Source organism: Corvus hawaiiensis, chromosome 11, assembly GCF_020740725.1.
Source record: "Corvus hawaiiensis isolate bCorHaw1 chromosome 11, bCorHaw1.pri.cur, whole genome shotgun sequence".
In the NCBI taxonomy this organism is placed as follows: domain Eukaryota; kingdom Metazoa; phylum Chordata; class Aves; order Passeriformes; family Corvidae; genus Corvus; species Corvus hawaiiensis.
The window spans coordinates 11,862,981-11,884,829 of record NC_063223.1 but is presented as its reverse complement, the minus strand read 5'-3'; the positions used below and the strand labels follow the sequence as shown (position 1 = coordinate 11,884,829).

The following is a 21,849-nucleotide window of genomic DNA, read 5'->3' as shown; positions in this document are numbered from 1 at the left end:
GAACTGTTGTAAATTCATTTGCTGGTCTGCAGGCAATACAGGCCACTCTGCTTTTGAGAGCATTGTTCTTCGCAAGTGTTGACTGTGGTCAAGTGACCTTTTGAGGAATTAAAAGTGACCTACTTCAATTCATAGGCCTTTTGGTCAGAAAAACACAGTTTTGGGTATTAATTCGAGATTTTCTTCTGACATGTTTCACCAGAGATAGCCTGTCCTATTTAGTCAGGGTATTAACTGAACCTTCCTCAGATCTTCATATTAACAGTACTAACCAAAGAGCAAAGATTTCCTCTTCTTTTCCTTGAAAACCAATGAACTCACAGTTCTTACTAAAACCAAAATTAAGGAGAAACTTTCAGAGTAACACTTATTAAAACTCTCTAGCTTCTGTACGGTTCTGGAAAAACCACTAATGCAGTTGCAGGCCTGTGACACAGCACAGCTGGTTTAGTCTACTGCTGCCTTGTTTGCAGTGATTTTCTATTCAGATTTCCCTGCCTGACAAAAAGCAAGTCAGAAGAATTTGAGGCAAAAGTTTCCTACGACAGTAAGAGATACAAGGACATACATCTACCCACACGCATGGTCTTATGCTTTTATCAGACCTTCGATTTTAACTGAGTGTTGTCTCTAATTGGGATAGACAAATCACAAGCACTTTGTTGAAGAGTTTCTCTTTCAATGTTGCATGCAAACTTTTAACCACGTGCAGGGTGTTCACACCTAACCTGAAGCTAACCAGGCAATGCAAGGTTTGCTCAGTTCAGTGCCTCCAGCAAGAATGAGAACAAGGTCAGCTGTAACTCATGGGGAATGCAAACAGCCAAGAAGGTTTCCAGAGACCATCCTTTACCACAACACTTTAAAATAAAATAGGAATTTAACAATCAGTCTGAAATAGCTGAGCAAAACAGCTTGAAAAACAGTTAGTGAGCAGAACAAATGAAATACTATCTATTTAAACTGTTATTAGCCATTAACAGCACAGATTGCAAATACGAAGATGTAAAGCTCTGAAATTCCCTTTCTGGTCTTTAAAGTGTGTAGACAGTATGTCACAGAGAAAAAACCCACTCAATACATGTGTGTGTGTCCCCAAGTTTAACCTTCAGAAAGTGAATCACCTAATGACAACAGACAGTGGCAGAACATTCCAACACAGCTTTGAGCCCATTTATTGCTTTTATTTTTAATTTGCTTTAGGGAACTATATTAATCTATTAATTTCTTGTGATAGTAAATCACTCAGATACCAAGTCATCCATTGGCTTCAACACTGTACCTCCTGAAGACAGTCTTTAATTTACCTTCAGCTTTCCCTGCTGGGGCAACCACTCTGCCTGAAGTACGAGCTAATGCTGAAAAAGCACCACGTAATCAGTATTTATCATAAGGCAAAGGAGATGAAATCAAAATTAATTAGATGCTCAAAAAGAACAACCATCACTATCCAAGGAAACCCAAAACATTGTGAAAGGTAGTTTTAAAAAGAAAAAGCAGTTTTTAGAGCTCAAGCAAATTAATAGAAAAGAAATTAATAAAATTCTTTTAAAAGTCTATCCCTGTTTACTCGTATCCATTAGGTCCATGGAAAATAATGACGATAAATATTTTAGCATGCTCCATTCCATTTCCTTCTTCTCTATGCTTTCTAATTCAATATTAATTCTTTCTATTACATTTTGTCTTAGAAAACTAACAAAATCACAAGTTTCCTTGGTGGGGGAGAGAGGGGAAGGAAGACAGGGTTGTTGAAGAATTGTAAGCAAGTATGCCAGGAAACAAAAAGCAAATGCTGCAGATACACAACAGATATCCAAGAAAAGTGCAACTGTTGGACTACTGCTGCTGGAGAAAAGAGAGTTAATGTGGCACTTCAAAGGCTAAAGCCTGAGTGTGTGGCTTACAAGATCACAGCTTTTCAAACTGCTACTCATATTCAATTTCATCTTTTCATGCACAAACCAAAGTGCGTAGCACTTAATGTTAAAAGTAAATATGCAGGCATATTCTTGATATAAAAGAAATCCAAATTTTCTCTCCTTGGGTCCAATTTGGGATGAGATTTGAGCTAGCAGGTTGGTATAGTCTGGCAACTATAATATATGCTCAATAAGACCTTCAGACCTTCTGAAAATTTTATTTTAACTCTGGAAGCCTGATTTTAAGGACTGAAAGTATTGCTTTCTGTAATTTAGTTCAAGAGAACAATATGGCAGGGGTCACCTTTTTGGAGGGTGTTCCATTTGAAGGCAGACAATAAGGCACAGAAAAGCTGTTCTAAATCTTAATTGCTAAGAACCTAGAGCAACTGGAAGCTGGATCAGAAGTACTGACCAACTATTCTCATTTGTACTTTTCTGTTGTCTCCTGTTTCTGACAATCTGTAGGGAACTACAGGCATTCAGAGCTCAGAATGCACATTTTGAAGTAATTACAGAGACAAGTTTAAGAGCAAGAAAAACTTCCTTTTCTGAGGTGGTAAATGCTGAGAACAAGCACAACAGATGGCAAAATCATCAAATTATGGGTGCCCTTTAAAGCCTGTTGCTTATGATCCACAGTCCTCAGGCTTTATGGCTTTACTGTTTCTACAGGACATTGATGTGCAAATAAAGATCAAGAGATCCCTCTCATTTTAAAAATTAGATTGGATTCAGACTGAAAGAATTGGTATCAAAACCTACCCAACATGGGTTTTTTACATGCTGCAGTCACCACCTGTCCTGCTTTCAGGGGCTGTTCCAGAGAAGAGCAACCACTAGAAGACTAGAACACCGGTTTGTTACAAAGTTGACGCAGCAGCAATTTCAACCCAGCATCCACATCTAGAGTTTAGAAAACTGATTTCGTCTGGCCTGCCTCCTCTTTTGAGATACTACAGTAATCGGTTACAAAAAGAGAAAGAAAACTTCACAGAAGTCTTATTGAGCATAATACCAGGGAGCTGACTCTGAGTATGACTTTTCTGTGAAATGAATTAAGTCACACCTGTTCCAAGAGCTAGCAAGTTCACTGTACTTGAATTGCTGTCACTGCAACAGTAGGGTTAATACCTGGCATGACAGCTGATCTGTCTTTGAAAGTCCATGATTATTCTCTCAGAACCAATCAAGAAAAGTGTTTTTGTTAGAATTACAGAGTTTTAGCATGTTTTCCTATTTGTCAGTTATCTTCTCAAACACAGGTGTACCAAACTGCACCATTTATGGTTTGATTTCTTTTCTATATATCCTCTCTGCATTAATGCAAAGAGCTATAACTCGGGAATTTTGGTCATGAAGCTCAGTTCTGTAAAAAAAAAGAATCAACATTCAGTAAGGAAGATTTTTCAGGCCCCAGAACCAGTACATAACAACTGTAAACCTTTGAGTCAGTTTTGAACAAGGGACCTTCAATAATGCTCCTCCAACCCCCCATAACAGCAATGTTGCCACAGCTTTTATCACAAACTGTATTGTCAGCATTTGCCTGTTCAACCACAGACTTGTCTTACACCTGTGTTAATGCAGAAACCTTTCCTCACCTTTAACGTGGCAGCCAAGCTGGCCATGTGCTCATTCAGAGTGCTCTCCGACTCCTTGTAAGTCAAGCAGGTGAACTGATATTCCTCTGGATCAAAGGCATCTGCTCCCTGCTGCTCCACGTCGTTAGCTACCCCATCATAATAATCCTCAATATCCCCAGGATCCTCATCCTCTTCCTCCTCCTCGCAATTAGGGTCATAATCCTCTTCATTGCTGTCAGAGCCCTGGCTGTTCATGTCCACGGACATCTTAATGCCCTGCCAAACTGCAGACCAGGAAAGCAAGCGCAGCTTCTTTTTTTTCCTCCAAACTTTATCGTTCTTTTGAATTCATCTGAGCTCTGTCTCCTATGGGAGGAAAAACAATTTTTTCTGTGCCTAAGAAATTGTAAGAGGCTCCATCTCAACATCAAACAGGTGATCAAACAGCCAGGAACAGACCAACCCAACGGCCCAGTAAAGAAGATTCTGCTGTGCATGTCCCTGGTTTGGATCCATTGTGACTCTTGCACTTCCAAAGCCAAGGCTGCTCTTACAGGACAGGTCCAAAACCTCGGAGGTTGGGTTATTACACTGCATCCTAGTCCTCAGTGCAGGCCCTGAGACTTCTGACATTTGGAAATTGGCTGCATAACTTTCACTACAGATCTTCTCAGAGATAAAACAGATTTTATGACAAAGTTTTTTATCAACAGCCTGAAGTGCTGACGAACAGCATCCTATCCACTTAATTAACAGGAAAAACACAAACCTCTTAACTATGACTATAGTAGCTAGAAACGCAAACTGTGATATCCTGTACAACCTGTGATATTCTGTACAAATCCATCAAACTGTGATACCCTGTACAACCTGTGATATTCTGTACAAATCCATATTGCTTCAGAACCACAGACATTAAGCGGGACTTAGGAAAATAAGACCAGCAAACAGATCTCTCACATACACACAATTTAACAGCCTTCAATACCATCTCAAGAAAAAGAAATTGTGAAACTAGTTCATCCCTTTAAACTGGTTCTATTGGATGGGATGTGGCTTGGACTTTATATCTGAAGGGGGAAATAAAATTAATTCTCTCATTATATTGCCTTCTCAATATATGCTTATTACCTTCTGAATGTAGAAATGCTCAGGTGTTGACAGCTGCTATTGAAAAAGAATCAGAACAGCTAACTTTTCTTTGTTTTTAAGATTCTCATTTGTTTTAGAAAATTCACATATCTGATAGTTATCTGAACTACAAACCTTCTGCTTGTGTAACTGAACCATATGAATTTGAGCTCTGAAAGATTCAGCACTAAAGCACGAATCAACCTTGAATTATGGTCATCTCATATTTAGTAGTAAATTTAACCAAATTTAACCAAATCATTTAGAGAGAATAAATTAAATACAGAAGAATTAAAACAATGCTGTAACAAAATTTTACATATAAAAACACATATTAAAATCAAAGCTCTATTTTCCACAAGCAGCATGTATTTGGTTCCTTAAATACATTCCCATTTTGCATTACTACGTTGCCAGCTCTGCTCCTCAAATATATTCCCTCAGTATTGCAATTTGTAGCTGCTGGGGAAACCATAATCAAGCTTTGAGAATCCTGACTTTAGAGTACAGGAAATCTCAACCACAAATTTTCATTATTTTTCCTCAACTCATTTGTTTTCCATTTCCAGTCACCTGACCAGGCAGCAGAGAATAACCAGGAAGAGATGTGATGTACAATTAATTTGAGGGACTTCAGTGAGTTCAGGAGATACAAACCTCCAGAGAGGTTGAAGACTAGTACCTAATTACACTGCTCCCTGAATTCTGGTCTTCATTCCTTTCATTTGCCTCTTGATTCCTTAGCTATCCACAGCATACGTAGCACACAAATAATTTATAGCACTGCTTTCCACAGGACTTCAGAGGAACAGACACACAGTCTCTCCATACTGGAAAGAGACAGATGTGAAATCTGATTTGGCAGACACAAGGCAAACCCTCGTCCCTCCCTCTACCCCGCTTAGAGTCTGGGCTTAATCTGCATTGACACTGAGCTCCTGCATAAAAGAAGCAGTGGATCTTTACCTGCTAAAACTTATGTTAAAAGAATGACTTATTTGAGCCTCTAATCCCACTGTGGACTATCGAGAGCCCAGTGCGCAACAGGTTTGTTCAGCCACCACAAAGCCTGAGCAAGTTTCACAGGCCAGGGAACTTCTCAAAATCACTCAGATCATTCCACACTCTAGAGAGAGAAAAAAATAATGAAAAGACTGGGTCCTCTGCTATTCCAACACATGACAAGTCACATCCAAGGAGTGAGATGTTTGTAGATATCCAAGTAGAATAATGGGCCTGCCCAGTACCTCCCAGTTACACACCAGTCACTGGGGAGGGGGTCAGAGGAGTGCAGAGATGTCTCTCTGTGCCACCAGCACAGTTTTGTGAGCAAACAGAAGAACTGTTTGCAGAGGTAAATGGACATAGCGATTTATCAAGGAGAAAACAGTCTGCAGGACTAGGTGACTTCTGTGACCCAACATTCTAGGAAAGAGCTCACTTCCAGCATAACTGGACACCACACTGACACAAGTGAGGGAGAGGAAGGATAAGGTACATGCTCTGTGGACAAAGCAAAGGAGGGTACTCGGAAAACCAGGAACAAAACTCACCCCACCTATGCTCAGCCCAATGCCCAAATCAAACCCTCTGAATACAAAGGCAGAGCTACTACTTGATAGCACTAATTTTTAAGACAATAGAGATGTTAAACTCAAAAGATAAGGTCAAAAAAGCATGGATTATTTAGATTAAATAATTACCATAACTCCCAAAACCAAATTATAAATTTTAAACGATACTTAGATCACTTTCCTACCAAAGGGAGGATGAGTCCTTCTTTTACCATCTTTATCCAAGATACTCCTGTATCTTTACTAGCAGTGATACAATTTAGTCGCCTCTCTTGCTCCAGTCTCCTGCAGGAACTCCTAAACATACCCACCCCTACCCTCTGCTGTCTCCTCCAACAGTGATGCCCTTTCCATGACTCCTGCTTTGCAACACAATACTTAACAAGGTCTTTTGAAACAAAATGCCTTCAAAATGCCTTCCATCATGCCACCACATTATGAGATCCCACTTCATTCCTTATCCCACTACAACACTCTTTTCCTATTTCTTGCCTTCTGTGCCTACCCTTGTGGGACTCCTCTAATGACTCTTTTGGCGGAGACTCCTCCAATTGGAGAATGCTCCTCCTCTTTTTCTGTTGATATTTCACAACCATTCCATACGGTTTTTTCTTCTTTCACCTCTTTATTTATCTGAAACAGAGAAAGTGCAACTCAAGTCTGCCTCCTGAACTCCTTATCCATGTAACCTTTAGACAGGCTAACACTCTCCCTCTTCCCTGAAACCATCCACAGCCTCAGCTCCACACTGGCTATCAATGCTAATTGCATCTTCACCTATGTCACCCAAACCCATAATTTGTGGATCATCCCCAACTGCCTCCTCACATATGCAGTGCACATCTCGCCATTCCTCCTCCACTGTTTTTTAGGTAAGGCATTTTTCATCCAAAACCGAGAAACCAGAAGACGCCCTATCCTCTTCACCACAGATGACTCTGCAGGGACCTCCTTGCAGCCATATCACACTCCCCCCGTGAACTGCCTGTTTTCCTTCCTCTTGCCAGCCTTGGTTCACACTATCACGGCTGCCTTGTCCTTCCCAGCTCATCTGATTCGTTTCATTCCTGCCCTTTCTAACCTATCGTCGCTTTTTACGAGTTGTTTCAGGGATACCTACGTATTCCACGGCATCTCTGGGCTCGGGCAGAGCGGGACCCAGCGCATTTAAATTACCTCGGGTCCATTCTTTTGGAATGCGTGCGAGACCAGCCCCCGCGCTTGTCCCGCACAGCCAGACCGCCACAGACTTGTGGGAGGGCAGAGCAGGAACACCACGGGAGAGAAGCCGTGCGGGGAAAGCCCGAACGGCGGCGGGGCGAGGAGGGGCCCCCGCACGGCCGGCTGGAGCTCGAGAGCTCCCGGGCTGCGGCTTCTGCCGGGGCGGAGCGCCGAGCGCAGCACTGGGCACGGATAAGCAGCCTCACATCCCTCCCGCCGGGCTCGCCCCAGCCCCAGCACGGCCCCGCCAGGAACCCCGGCACGGCCCGGCACTTACCGGGCGGGCGGCGAGAGCGGCGCCCCGGGCTCCTCCTGCGCGCCGGAACCGCCGGGCCCGCTGCGTCACCTCCGCCGGGCGGGGCGGGGCCGGGCCGGGCCACAGCGCTGGGGCGGGGGGGAACGGCTGAACCACTGAGGATGTGCGGGGGGACGCGGCCCCGCGCCCTCGGGAGCGGCCCCCGGGCCGGGCTCGGCCGCTGACAGCACCCGGTGGCGGTGACAGCGCCCAGAGCGGCCCCTCGCACCGCCGCGGTCCCGGCCCGCCCCACGCCCGCCTCCCGGCGTGCCCCGCACTGGGCTAAAGGTCGCGGTGCGGAGGGGGCGGCATTGGCTCGGCAGGGACGCAGCGCCCCGATCCCGGTCCCAGTCCCAGTCCCGCTCCTCACCCTCTGCCGCCGCCATGGCGAAGCAGCCGCAGCCCATCAGCCCCTTTAAGAACTTCTTCGCTGGCGGTTTCGGGGGCGTCTGCCTGGTGTTCGTGGGGCACCCGCTGGACACCATCAAGGTGAGACGGCGCGGGGCGGCCAGGGACGAGGGGGGCAGCCGGTGCACTGTGCGGTCTGGGGCAGCGGGGGGTGGACTACAGTTCCCGGCAGGAACTGCGCGGGAGCGGCACGGGTTCTGGTGGGCGCTATGGCAGAACTACAGCTCCCGGCAGGCACTGCGCGGGACGCGGAGCTTCCGGTATGCGCCGCGGGGAGGCTGGGCTGGGTGTCCGTAGTGCTGTCGGGCGCCCCCTGGCGGCGCGGCGGCCGAGCGGCTCGCAATCCCGGTTCACAGTGAAAAATCGGGAAAAAAGCGTCGGTGTCCCGGTGCTGGAAGGAGTTGGGAGCTGGGATGCTCCCGCCAACCCCGTGTTGCGGCGGGGCCCCGTGCCCCTGCGCCAGGGGGAGGCCAGGAGTGACCCTGTGGAAGCAGAACTCAGCGTCCAGAGGGAGCTGGGGTCGTCATCCGGACGTCATCCCAGCAGTTGATTAGTTAAATACATTAACTACTCATTACATTAAAATTCAACCTCTTCTCTTTTGCAAAGGGCTAAAATGATGTCAATATTTCTATCAATATCTTCGGGTCTAGTCACAAAACATAACACCATAATAGCCAGAGGGGTTCTGTCAATCAAAGTTTAGATTGTAATATTTAATAAAATAAAGTTTTCCTCTCCCTCTTACTAGGTCAGACTGCAAACCCAGCCTAAGCCACAGCCTGGCCAGGCCCCACTCTATTCTGGGACATTTGACTGCTTCAGAAAGACTCTTCTTGGAGAGGTACTGTGACACCTGCCAGATGTATCAGTTGTTTCTGTACATCGCAGAAATGGAATCGTGTGCCCCCCAGAGACCATACAATTCCTGGGTTATCAGTTAAATTGATTCTCATTAACATTTTTAAGCAGATTACAAAGCTTGGGGAATACTTAGCATGCACGTGCTCCAGGTACATGTCTCTGTTTTGCTAAGAAATGTTTTTGGTTCAAAATAGCATGATGTTAATGTCTGAAGTTATAGACTGGAGTGAATGTTGGCAGTTGTTTTTTGGCCTTGTTGTAGTTGGTGAAATCTTGCTGGTATTTGGAGTCACCTCTGGAAATCCTAAAATGGGTAATGACTTTTGTTGATACAAGTACTTTCTTCTATAAGGTGTTATGCCAGCTATGAGAAGGCAGAGGATCATTAATTTATAGACTTTTTTTCTCTTTTTCTTTTTTTGAGAGCAGAGTGTCAATTATAGTAGTTTTTCAACCTTCTCTAGAAGGGGGACAGTGTTTTTTATTCCTGAATCACTATTATCATGTTGTTGAGCTAGTCTGTTTTGTTTTTAGAAAGGCACAGCCTTGATTTAAAGTCTTTAAGTGACAGACACTCCAGTTTTCTGCTTTTTAAGTTTTCTCAGCAGCTCTTTACCATTTGGAAACAATGGCTGTAAAGCACAACTGTTCTTCCGCTTGCTTGAAGTCTCTTTTCTAACTGCTGGATCTCGTTAGGTAACTCCCTGTTAAATGAAAGATCTGCCTCAAATCTGAAATCCAGTTCCATTGTGGTATTAACAGGTTGTTATATAACCAAAGAAAATCCTGTTTCCCTGGTCTCTCCCACAAAGAACTGGAATGCTGTGCCAGCTCTGAATCCCTGGCAGTTTTTAACACCCCTGCTGCAGCACGGACGTCAGAGCTGAGCCATAATAATAGCCTTGTGATGGGAAGTTCAAAAGCAGTGCTGCTTCTCTACACCTACTCAATACTCATCCGTTTCTCTAAGGAAAACTATTAAACCTCTGCCAAGAGAGGTTTTTTGCTTCCCATTGCTCATGGGGAGGTTGAGCAGCAGTGGCTGATCTCTCAACCAGGTGCAATTTCATGGCAGAGCCAGTTGTGCCGGTAAGACTTCAGCATGTACTGGGATGCACTGGTTTATTGGAGCAGGGGGAAGAAAGGGGTGCACAGACCAGAAAATATTTAATTTATGTGTCTAGCCTTTATCTAGAAGATAACTATCCTTTTTATTGAAAAAAAGTTCAATTTAAAGGCAAGAGAAATTAAATAAATACAGCTGCTGGGGTCTGCATTAGAATTTTTTCATATGTGCAGTCCATAAAGGGAAACATCAGGAATGTGATGTTGTGTGGGAAAAAAGTTTTGACTTAGGGTAGGAAACAAAAAATAATTTGCTCTTGAACCTGTTCCAAAGTGAATTCATGTGGGGAGTGAAGGAATTCAGGTTGCTCTCCCTGGCTGTTCCTTTAGTCAAAGATTGAATTCGTTTCAGCGTTCTCAAGTTCAGTGTCAGGATTTTACAGTACTGCATTTGACAAGTTACCAGTAAAATACAGGTGCATTTCTGTGTGTAGCTGAGAGTGTTCTCTCTTGACATAATCTATTAAGGCTCTTATTCGGGTGGATTTTAACTTCACTTCCTCGTACTTGAGATGTACATGCAGGTGATGAGTATTGTTATTGAAGGGCATTCGTGGTGCCAGTGTTTCCCAGGAAGGATAACTTTCCTCTGCAGTAGTCCCTGAGCTTCAGCTAAACACGTATAACTGCAAATGAACAAAAAACCCCTTTAGTCCTCTGATCAATTTGACTGTTAGATGGATCCTATCCTGGATTGTCACCTGTCTCTTCTCAACAAGTTGAAATATGTGCAAAGTTTATGCCAAACCAAGTAATTTCTGTGATAATGTTTCTTGCAGGGAGTCCGAGGCTTATATAGAGGAATGGCAGCTCCTATCATTGGAGTGACACCCATGTATGCTGTGTGCTTCTTTGGATTTGGTTTGGGAAAAAGACTCCAGCAGAGAAAACCTGATGATGTTTTGACGTGAGTTCCTGGTTAATCAGATGGTTGGGAAAGGCGTCCTGAGGCTGTTCCTGTATTGTCACACGTTGAGTTGTGGCGCAAATTTGTGTCTTCTCCTAGGTTATAAATACAGTTCTAAAAAATAAAACACTCATGTTTAATGCTTCTGGAAGCGTGGGGCTGATAGCACAGGCTAAAAACAGACATTGTGTGGGCAGGTGCGATGCAATTCCCTTTCTACGCAAGAAGGAGCCATTAAGGAACAATTCCGGTTTAGATGAGTACAGTGAGAGTTATATAATGATTGCCTGCCAACAGTCTTGCTATTAACAGAAACTATGGGAGCAATAAGTTCATGGTCAAGCAGTCTTGACAACATTCACAGCCCTGATTCTCTTTCTCCTGTTAGTTATGAGTCTTCCTGTGTCCCTTCATTAGGATATGAAAACAGCCATAAAAATGTTTTATTATTATTTATGAAAAGAGGTGTTTATGAGCAGCCCTCCTCTCAGGCATGTCTGACCTTCAGGAACAGCAATAGGAAGCTGAGAAAACTTGGTGTGGCTTTCTACAAGCCAACCTGTGCATGAAGAAGGCCCCCCACCCTTAAAGTACTCCTGTAATGGGTTTGCTGAGCTGTGATTTACAGCTCTACAGGGACTGGGCTGTAGCTTAGCAACATTTTATCCCATTATTTGTCTGCTAGGTAGGAGCTCTGTCAGAAAGCAGGAGCCCATTGTGTGGAGCCAGCTGTGGTGGGGTGTTTTGGTTTCTGTTGCAGCCTTGCCTACACAGGGCTCATGTGAGCACAGCTGGCCCTGCAATGTGAGCCACTGCAAACGCAGCTCCCAGAGGGAAGCAGTGCTGAGGTGCTGGGGAGCTGCTCACGTACCCTCTGTTATACCATGGCAGTGTCCCCATGCAGGCAAGACTGAAGGGAAAGACCAGGGGAACAGTAGGGACTGAACAACAAATGCACCATGAACTTATTCCCAGCAGCCTGATCGCCTCAATGCCTTGTGTTTCATACACGTGGTACCAACAGGAAGTCTTAAGGAGCAAGCTGGAAAAGGACAGTGTAGTTTTTTGAGCCTTTATGTAGAATTCCTCTCAAGCAGAGCAGTGGAAAAGAACAAACAGTGTGTGTACTGTCACTGTGCCCAGCTGTGCTGTTCTGTGGGTGCAGACCTGACACAGTGAAGGTACAGTGTGCTTGGGACATGAGACCCAAAAATAAAGGTCAGACAGACTAGGAGTCTGTCTAGAGGCAGGCAGGATGGTTGTGGTTCCCCATGCTCATTGTGAAGGGAAGTTGTGGAAGGAAGAAGGTGGAGAGAAACCTGAGGAGCCTATCCTGCCTTTTCTGGGGCTGAATAATCCCAAGGTGAGCTAAAAACCTCAAAGCTTAGTTTAAGCAGGAGGTGCATGTGGAGTAGTGAGGGAGGTCTGAGTGGTCTGGAAGATATCATGGGAATTTTAGTAGAGAGAGGTGTAAGAATTGGAATAGAATGCCATCTCTTGAGCAAGCGGAGAGAAGCAGGAGGTGTGGAATTGGATTAAATTGAGATGTTAGGTCATCTTATTAGGGAAGGTAGCAGGAGGCTGTTATGTGATGGAGAAATTCAGCTTGTTTAAGGGATTTTTGTCATGGATACTTTGCCACGTGAAAGCAGGTGCAGAATGTGTGGGATAATGGCAGGTTGGTAGGACAGACTCGACTATGGCAGAGACTGAAGGAGTGAGGGAGTGAGAGGTTATGGAAAGGAGGCTTCTGGCTGCACAAGCAGGAATATGTGTGGAATCTGGGGTCACTGAGAGAGTATGGGAGACTGGAGGAGGAAGAGACTGTTGGGAATGAAAATGAATGGGGAGTGCTATAGCAAAAAATACAAGTAGAAGGAATATTAGCAAATAGAATGGATATGAAGAGCTGAGTTGTGGTTGCTGTAAGAACCAGTGTTTTGAGTCCTAGAGATCTTAAATGTTTAGCTCTAATTGTGCATTGACAAGGCACTTCTGCACTGATCAAAAGCAGTGGATGCATTTCAAGTTCCACTGTTGTGTTCATGTGGAACAGCATAATCTGGTGATGCAGGAGTCTTTCTGCCCTTTGTTTCCTGTGTGCTGTGTTGTGTTAGGGTCTTTTCTGTTTCCTTGGGGCAGATATCCTCAGCTGTTTGCTGCTGGCATGTTGTCAGGAGTGTTCACAACAGTAATCATGGCTCCAGGAGAGAGAATCAAGTGCCTTTTGCAGGTAAGGCATTGGATGGTAGTGATGGGAATTTAATTTTAGGGGTCTTGTCTTTCCATAGCAGGAATTTCTTTGGTTAGTGCATTTACTCTGTTCTGTTTTTTGACAGGACTGAGACAACTGTCATTTAATGCAGCTGTGTCACGAAGAAGCATTAAACAAACTCACCATGGCAGTATAAGTACACACAGCATTAATTGCTCTATTCATTTTACAGAGCACAAGCCTTATGCTATGGGGCATCATATGAGGCATCCGTGGATGCCTCAGTCCAGTTCAAAGTATGGAAAAGTCAGTTTTTTCTGAATGAAACTTTTCCTAAAAAAAAAAAAGTGTAAACCTGCAAGATCATGAGACTCTTTCTGGTGTAAAGAAGTTCTGTTACTTTGACAGTTCCCCATGCAGAGCTAAGGAATTCATTTCAAAACAGTGTTCTGACATTTGGGTGGCTGCTAGCTCTGCACCTCCTGCGGGGGTTTTAAAGTATTGTTGGAAAATGTAAACCTGAACAAATGAAATGACATCTTTAGCAGGTGTGGGAAGCTCTGCTTGTTTCAGACTGTGTTGAACTCTGTTAATATGGTGATGGGTGGTCACATGTTAGTTCTGACAGACAGGATATTATCATGGGAGCTTTTATACACATACAAATGGTTTGAATTTCACTGAACTATTTGAAGACTACTTTTTGTCAGTGTGGAATTACCTAACTGACTGGAGTTGTTTCAAACTTACACTGTGGAAAACTAAAGGAGAATTTCTCCTCTGTGTGGAACAGTAACCACAGCCTCAGCTTCAATGTTAGAGCTGCTTGAGGAAGTGAGGCAGAGGTTCCCTAGGCAGGAGCGTGTGCTCCTTCCTCTCTGGAAACACACGTGTGGCTTTTTAACCCTTGGCTGAATGATTCTACATTGACCAGAAACCTTCACTGGTCAGAAACTCTCACTTTAATCCTGCAGATCCAGGCAGCTACAGGTGAAACCAAGTACAGTGGCTCCCTGGACTGTGCCAAGCAGCTGTACCGCGAGGCTGGGATCCGGGGCGTGTACAAGGGGACGGTGCTGACCCTCATGAGAGGTAAGGGATGGGGCTGTCCTGGTCCCTGATGCAGGGGGACTGCAGGATAAGAAGTCTGACACAGTATGGGAGATCTCACAGTTCCTTTAGCCAGTTGGAGGGGCTGTGTCACCCATTTTCCTTTTTTTTTTTTTTTTTTTTTTCAGTCTGCAGAGCTACTCCAGTGCCTCAAAGGGCCTGAGAAATAAACATGAGATTCTCAGTGAGTGAGGAAGAGATTAGATGACAAGGATCAGAGGGATATAGGAAGTAATTAAGATCTGAGAAGCCAAGAGGAATGAGAGACTTCAGGAGAGGAGCAGAGAGAACAAAGAGAAGAGAAAGTACAGAAGTGGGCTTTTTTTTTTTAAATTATTTTCTTCTTTTTTTCTTTTTTTTCTCCTTGAGAGAAGGATTGTGCCTGTCTGTGACTGTTGCTGTATAATATTGGCTGCTTTAAAATACGTGGTGGCAGCAGTTATGCTTTCTACCCTTTTGAGTCTGGGTTATTTTGGACTGGGATGTCATGACCCCTCTCTCAATACAACAACTAAGTAGTTGTGCCAGACCCAGAATCCTTTACGTATTTCAGTAATTCCCCTTTGAAAAGCTGAAATTTCTATATTTTGTTACTTCAGTTTAGGACTTTGTTCAACCCTCTGCTTCTCACACAAGTGTAGCAGCCTGCAGTGTAACTCTGGCAGTGTCCCTAGATAGGGGATGGTTCTCTGGTTTAGGTATGGGTTAAGAATAGGCTGTGGGAGTAGCTTAAAAGAAAACCACAACAAGACCTATCAACTGCAGAAAAAAAATCCTCAAGTAGAATCATTAGAACTAATACATGAACAAAATTCATGAAGTTCCTGTGCTGCTGTGATGTGCTATGCAGCAATATGGACAGTTTAGAGCTCCCTCATCATTAGTGTCATGTAACCAGGTTACAGTCTGGTTTGAAAGGCTGCTGACAGAAACGTTATTTTCCCAGTTCTTGCCTTTAGCACCTGCTCTCCATGGGAAAGTTCAGACTCCTATGTCTAGGGCAGCAGCAGATTTTTATTTTGTTTGTAGAAGAGATTCAGAAAAGGAATCTGGATGTACTTAGTGGTGTTGCTGTGTTGGCATGGGGCTGGTGTGCCTCTGGGCTTCCTTTGGTTTCCCACTCCTCACAGCCTTTGTTGTTTACCCACCAGACGTCCCGGCCAGTGGAATGTACTTCATGACGTATGAGTGGCTGAAGAACATTCTGACCCCTCAGGGAAAGAGGTCAGTGAAATCTCACAGTCATCACTTTCTGAACTTCCCAGACACTGCTGATTAATCTCCCCAGTTACAAAGAGATTTAGAGCAGTAGCTAAACAAATTTTTAAAAAATAAAAATGGTTGCTCATCTTGTGAGTTAAGCTGTTTTGGTCTGGGGTTAACTGAAAATTAAAATAATGCTCTGAGTTTCTCTCAGCTTCCAGTTTAGATCTTGTTAGCCAAGCAAGGAATACTTACAATAGGTCTCTTCACTTTCAACCCTGTATGTGTACAAAATGCTAGGGGGCTTTGTTGAATTTTCTGTGGGGGTTTGGTTGGTTGGTTGGCTTGGGTTTTTTTTCCCCAGAGCATGTGTGTGTGTGCTGCTGAATAAAAAAAATTGAATCTTTAGGGTAGAGTTGGTCCATCTTGGAAAGGTTGCTCAGATACTGCACTCTGTCTCTGCAGCATTGTGCTGCCTTCTGGCTGCCAGCCAGGCTTTTGGATTGTCACCTTAGTCAAAACAATGAGTTTGACTTTTTTTTCCTTTTTCTGTCTTTTTTTTTTTAACTTTTTCCTCCCACCCCATTCTGATCCTGCCACAGTGTGAGTGACCTCAGTGTGCCTAGGATCCTTTTTGCTGGGGGCCTGGCTGGGATCTTCAACTGGGTAGTTGCCATTCCACCAGATGTGCTGAAATCCCGTTTCCAGACAGGTGAGTTGCATTCCAGTGTGTCACAGCCACACTCAGTGTGATGCTCCTGGGAATGGGCTGGGCAGTGATGGAAGATGCCTTCTGGGAAGAATCGTGTCTTGAGCACTGCTTGAGACAAGTGCATGAAAAACTCAAGGGTGTTCCTAGCATTCTAGTTGATTTCCTCACAAATTTTTGGCACATCAGGCTGCACTGCTCTGTTTCTGCCTCTCTGATCCTGATTTGAGGTACCTGATTTGAAACCTAAGCATAGAACTCAGAATAGAATTGTCATAGCTGTTTTATTACAAATGTAATTCTTTGAGAGGTTTTGTTATTTCGCTTCAGACATAGTTGTGTAAATTGTAGCCTGTGCTATCTGCAGTTTATAGTAATAGGGCGTGACTTGCTGAGAGCATTGCTTTTGGATAGGCAGCTCTGCTCTTTAATGTCTGTGGCCTAATTACAGGGAAGATGGCCCCAGGCCTTGTGCTTCAGCAGAGTTTGACAGGTTTTTCGTTGGTTTCTCTGCCAGTCCTGTCAATGAATATTTTTGTTAAGGCTCCCCGTCGTCTCTGTGGACTCAACTCTCCACTGGACAGTGACCATTTTTCATTCTTTTCACAAATCATGATAATCAGTGCAGGAAATTTAATTTCTTTTTCTCTGAGCAATGGCTACTGTGGTTGTTTGTACCATACCAAGGCCAAGAGGGAAACACATCACAGCTTTATTCTTGTTCCACTGAGCCAGTCTCTAGTGCTGCTGTGTGGGTGATGTGGGTCCATGGTGGTTCTGTTTAACTGGGCTGATCTGTGGGTTACCTCTTCGGAGGACTGGCAGAGGCAATATTTCCCAGGGCAGTGTCAGGAGAAGGAAGAAATGGTTTTTTGAGTAGAAGAGGTTTTAAAAAACACCTCGGGAAATCCACGTAACATCAGCATTAGAACATCCTGTGCTTTTCATTTGAAGCCTGTTGCTGTTCTTGGCTGGGACATGTGATAGGATCATTTTCTTATTAACCAGTTTCATCAGTTTTTATATCTGACATTCCTATCACCTAAGTGCAGCTCTTGGGAGAGCTGTGATCAGCAGTGCAAATAACAGCTCAGACTTCCAACCCTGACAAAAGTTGTTCTCCTTTCTTCCCTGCTTGCAATGACTTGATGATGTAAATTCTTTGGTGATGGTGAGCACCTAGCTTCTGTTCACTGAGCCTTTACTGAGCTGTCTTGTTTGTTTGCTATAGCAGTGTGAACCTGTTGAAAATCCTGGGCTGTTACATATGGCACATCCTTCAGCCCTTGTCACTGCCACACATCTGAGCTAATGCCTTGTGCATCCCTTTCAGCTCCTGAAGGAAAATACCCAAATGGCTTTAGAGATGTGCTGAGGGAACTCATCAGAGAGGAAGGAGTTGCATCTCTGTACAAGGGGTTCACAGCCGTGATGATCAGGGCCTTTCCTGCTAACGCGGTGAGTATGTTGTGATTCCAGATGGGTTTTGGGGACATGGCTGCTCACAGTGAGTGTTTGCAGTCTGGAGAGGACATGACTGCCTGTTTACTCTTGTACCATTTCAGTGAGGTTCTTGTCACTGCAGGTACTTTTGACTGTTGATGTCCAGATTCTAAAACTGTACTTTAATCTAGGAGTAAATCATTATTCAAAACTTTTCATGAAAGCTCTTTGTTGACTTTCTCTGATATTTTTTTTCTACTGGTTGTACATCCAACTGTAGAAGATGGAATGAGTTTGGACTCTCTTCCTCTTCAATAAATAATGAGCCTAACAGAGCCAAAGCTCTGCCTTTGTGTGGAGGGATACAGTAGAATTCTTGCTTCTGGTTGAAGACCTTTTTTGTCCTCTTCCTCCTTCCATAATAAACCATGTTAGGTGTTCATAGTGCAGCATTTCAAGCGCCTTGTTTGAAACAGATTTTTAGAATCCTTATTTGTTCTGTGTTCTCTTTTCCAGGCATGTTTTCTTGGTTTTGAAGTTGCTATGAAGTTTCTTAACTGGGTTGCACCTGGTCTATGAGGACTAGGAAGCGAGAGAGGAGAAGGAAGAGAGCGCAAGTCTGCCTCAAAGAAATAAATGAATGATCACTTAATGTTTCAGGAATTATTGTTTGCCTAATACCTTTTTGCCTTCCTCACATTCTTTAGGTGGTGCTATGTGCCAGTCAGGAATGCAAGCTGTATCTGTGACACAGAGTTGGTGAGGAGTTAGGGGTGACAAATCTTCTGAGCCAACCACAGCAGTAACGCTGCTAACAGACAGCTGTCACTGTCACACACCCTACCTTAAGTACTTCCTCATGAAGAAGGGGACACATCTTAAAATGTAATTCTTTATTTACTGAAGAAACATGTAGCTATTAAGGCTGAAAAACTTCCTTAAAATAATTGCCAGCATGTACTTAACTCTCAGGGCATAAGTCAGCAGCTGCACATGGTCGTGTCTGCAAGCAATGTCAGACAATGTTCTCATCTCCTGTCGTTTTTCAGTTGTGGCTGTTTCTGTGTTAACACTGGTTTTAATCTTCTGTGCGTGTACAGCAGCAAACACAGCTCAGCAGGGGAGGCCAGAGCTATGTTTGAGTGGGTTGAGGGGTGTTGCAGGTACCATATCAGGTCTTGCATGCTGATCTTTTCTGTGGAACTAGGACACAAAATGCATTATGTTTAACATTTGAGCTAAGCTTTACTGAGGGAGCCAGTGGGGAAATGTGTTTGATTAACCTGAACTTTTCTCTCAAATCCCTTTCTGTCCCACTGAAGAGAGCCCAAATGTGATTTCAAAAGTACAGCATGGCTCATAGCAATCTGTGATATATTTGATTCATCAAATACTGTGTCCTGGGATTCAATCCCTGACATTGATGTGAGAAAATTTAACAGCACTTCCAAGAACTGAATTTCTCTGACACAAGGGGAACACATGAAGAGGATGCTGGCTGTGCAGTCTTGTTTAACTTTATTCTTTCTTCTGTTCCTTGGTTTTCTCTTACTATTATTAAACATAATCACATTTTCATTTGAGAAATGTCTAATACTGAGAAGCAAAAAGCAACTTTTAATTTCTTTTGGTTGTGATGCAGTGTTACTGGAACTCAATAAAACTAGCTGCTGCTTGGCTAGAATGTGTGCCTCCGTTCATTTACTTTTTGCATGGTCATGCATGCTCGGTTTTGCAAAAGTTTTCCAATTCTTACTTCTGAGATTCATTGGGAATTAAGTTGTGCTGTGCTATCTTTGATTGCTAACCCCTTGCCTTTTAGCTTTTCAATTTCTGACATGAGCTGTGGAAAAGAATATTCTGCATTTGGCATATTGTCATACAAGTCCTGTTAGGTGCTGCATTGTGGATGCAAGTTTTTAACTATAAAGCAACACACTAAATAACACATCTTGGAACAAATGACACATACTTTGTGGAAAGTACTTGGCGTGGTCTGTTGACCTGTACCATGAGGACACAGCCTTCACCTTGGCTTTCCACAGGCATGGGCAGCCCTAAAAACTTCCCACTCTGTGCTGCTGAGAAGTCTCGAATCGCAGTTTCCTTCCCAATTCTTTGGGAAGACCAGAAGGGAAACCTGCCTTCCCCAGAGTCCACCTCTTGTGTTTTACAGGGCAGGAGGGGTGGCCCCTGGTGTGGGAAAATTCCAGTCACATGGAGCTGCCTCCACGTTCTCACTGCTGCCGTACCCACCATGGGCCTTCCCTGTTCCTCAGTGCTCAGGAGTGGCTGCTGTTCCTGCTCAGACGAATGCAATATTGACAGTGTGAACACTGAGTTAGTACTGGTTTGGAGAAGTGATTACAGGATATGAACCTCTCATATGGTTTTAAACACTGTTCTGGGTTTACTGAGGCTAAATCCCAGCTAGTTTCAAGCAGATCAGGTCTGCTCTGATGGCTCTGTGCTGCCTCACCACCAGATGCTGCCCTGTGTGGCTTTGGTGGCTGCTCTGGCCTCTTTCTGATTTCCATGCTGGGGCTGTGGTACTTAGAAGCAACTTCCAATTTTAAGAAGTGCTATAAAGCTGAATCTTATTTTCAATTCTGTTTACGTGCTCCAGAAATACACTTCTTGGGAGGGACAGAAGTGCATATTCTTTCATAAAATTCCAGACAGTGATGCCTAAAGCTGCCTGCTCCAGCTGCCCTGTTAACTGCATCCTGTTGACCTCCTGAGCTCCCAGAAAGCTGGGAAAAGCTGAAGCAGAGGAAGGCTGAGATTCCCAAGGCTTGGTCATGAGCTGTGCACTATGGTTAGTGCTCCCTCCCATCCCAGTCCTAGCAATCCTAAGTGCTGCAGATAGTGAAAAACATAAAATTCTTGAAGACCAAATCAGGGACTAGTAGTGCCCCAGACGGAGCTGCTGGGTTTAAAAGCACGGCTCCTGCACTTGAGCAGCAAGGAGCCCACTCTCAGTCTGTGTACTGGCCTCTGGCTTGGTGCTCAGCACCTAACCCTGGCTCTGCTGTCACCAGCTGAGCCTCACCAGTCTTAAGCAGTACTTTCTCTGGAAGACTGAAATATTCCCTTCACTCTCTACTACTTCAGTTGTTACTAGTAACTGTAGACTCTTTTCCTTCTGCCAACTATCCCTTTTAATACTTTTTTCTTAAACATTTCAGATCCTGACTTATTCTAATTATATTCTATATTCTCCCCACTCCAAGGTTTTTGCAGAGCTTTGTATTTTGCATGATAACATTCTGTTGTTTACCATGGTTGATTTCATTTGGTGTTTTTAAGCTAAGTAAAATATGGCAGAAGACAATCACGAATGAGGGGCTGCTTTCCAACAGCAGTGGCAGGAGAAGAAGAGCTTTGCAAAGGCTCATCAGACACATCTGGTTGCTTATTCAAAAACTGAAACCCAGGCACCCTGGAAATACTTTAAAAGCTGCTCATGCTTCTAAAGATTCTGCCATACAAAATTTGCCAATTCCTTGCCTCTAATGTGTGCAGCCTCAGAAAGAGAGGATTTTAACACAGGCATAATTTCCTATACCCTGAGGACTCTTTTGCTTTCAGAGGCCCAGATTTGCATTCAAATGTTATTTTCTAATTGCCCAGGTTCTTGTGGGTATTCAGGCAGTGTATCTGCAGTTTAAGGGCACACAGTAGCAGCTGGTACACTGGTGCCAGCAAGTGATACCAATGATATTTTTCTTCATGCTCCTTGTACTGATAACATCTGGGTTTGCTATATCAAAATCAGCATAGAATGCCCCAAGCTGCTTGTGCTGTATATCCTCCTGGCCCTTCTGCTTTGATGCAAGTGATTTTTCCAGTGGTGATTTGAGGTGTCTGGAAGTATTCCAGAAGTAATCCCTGACAGATAAATCTTCTGTGCTTGCATTTCTCTGCCCATTGTGTGCAAGTGGCTTTTGTGCACAGTCAGCATTGCTATAGTGACAGAAAGGTCCTTGGAACACCCCTGACAAGTCAGTCTTGATCAAATTTGCCTGATTAAAGGAAGGTGCCTGTGGGAGTGACATACGGTACAGACTCTCCAGTTTGGAAAAGGACATTGCAAGGTAGATCTTACAAATGGTGAACAATGTCAAGAGGGTGCA

The 21,849-nt window shown here is 44.0% G+C and overlaps 2 protein-coding genes across 6 annotated transcripts in view; one reads left to right on the top strand and one right to left on the bottom strand.

The window, feature by feature from the left end:
- ARIH2 (ariadne RBR E3 ubiquitin protein ligase 2) overlaps positions 1-8,185 on the bottom strand; it is a 36,663-nt gene extending 28,478 nt beyond the window's left edge. The window contains exons 1-3 of one of the 4 annotated variants that reach the window (XM_048315271.1): positions 8,100-8,185; positions 6,531-6,536; positions 3,527-3,874 (exon numbers count right to left, since the gene is read on the bottom strand). In XM_048315271.1, coding sequence (XP_048171228.1) covers positions 3,527-3,775 — 249 coding nt within the window. In that variant the 5' untranslated portion in view covers positions 3,776-3,874; positions 6,531-6,536; positions 8,100-8,185. Of the gene's footprint in view, positions 1-3,526; positions 3,875-6,530; positions 6,537-6,718; positions 6,847-7,711; positions 7,797-8,099 lie in introns of those variants that run through there. The other 3 variants (XM_048315270.1, XM_048315272.1, XM_048315269.1) reach the window with 3 other exon arrangements.
- SLC25A20 (solute carrier family 25 member 20) lies at positions 8,027-19,397 on the top strand. 2 transcript variants are annotated; one of them, XM_048315273.1, is made up of 9 exons: positions 8,027-8,218; positions 8,889-8,981; positions 10,906-11,033; positions 13,176-13,266; positions 14,223-14,340; positions 15,510-15,582; positions 16,164-16,273; positions 17,604-17,728; positions 18,230-19,397. In XM_048315273.1, exons 1-9 carry the CDS (start codon positions 8,114-8,116, stop codon positions 18,290-18,292), a joined length of 906 nt encoding a protein of 301 aa, XP_048171230.1. In that variant the 5' UTR covers positions 8,027-8,113; the 3' UTR covers positions 18,293-19,397. The 2 variants fall into 2 exon arrangements, with proteins under 2 accessions (XP_048171230.1, XP_048171231.1); XM_048315274.1 differs by lacking the exons at positions 8,027-8,218; positions 8,889-8,981 and adding an exon at positions 9,952-10,090.
- Positions 19,398-21,849: the final 2,452 nt, after the last annotated feature.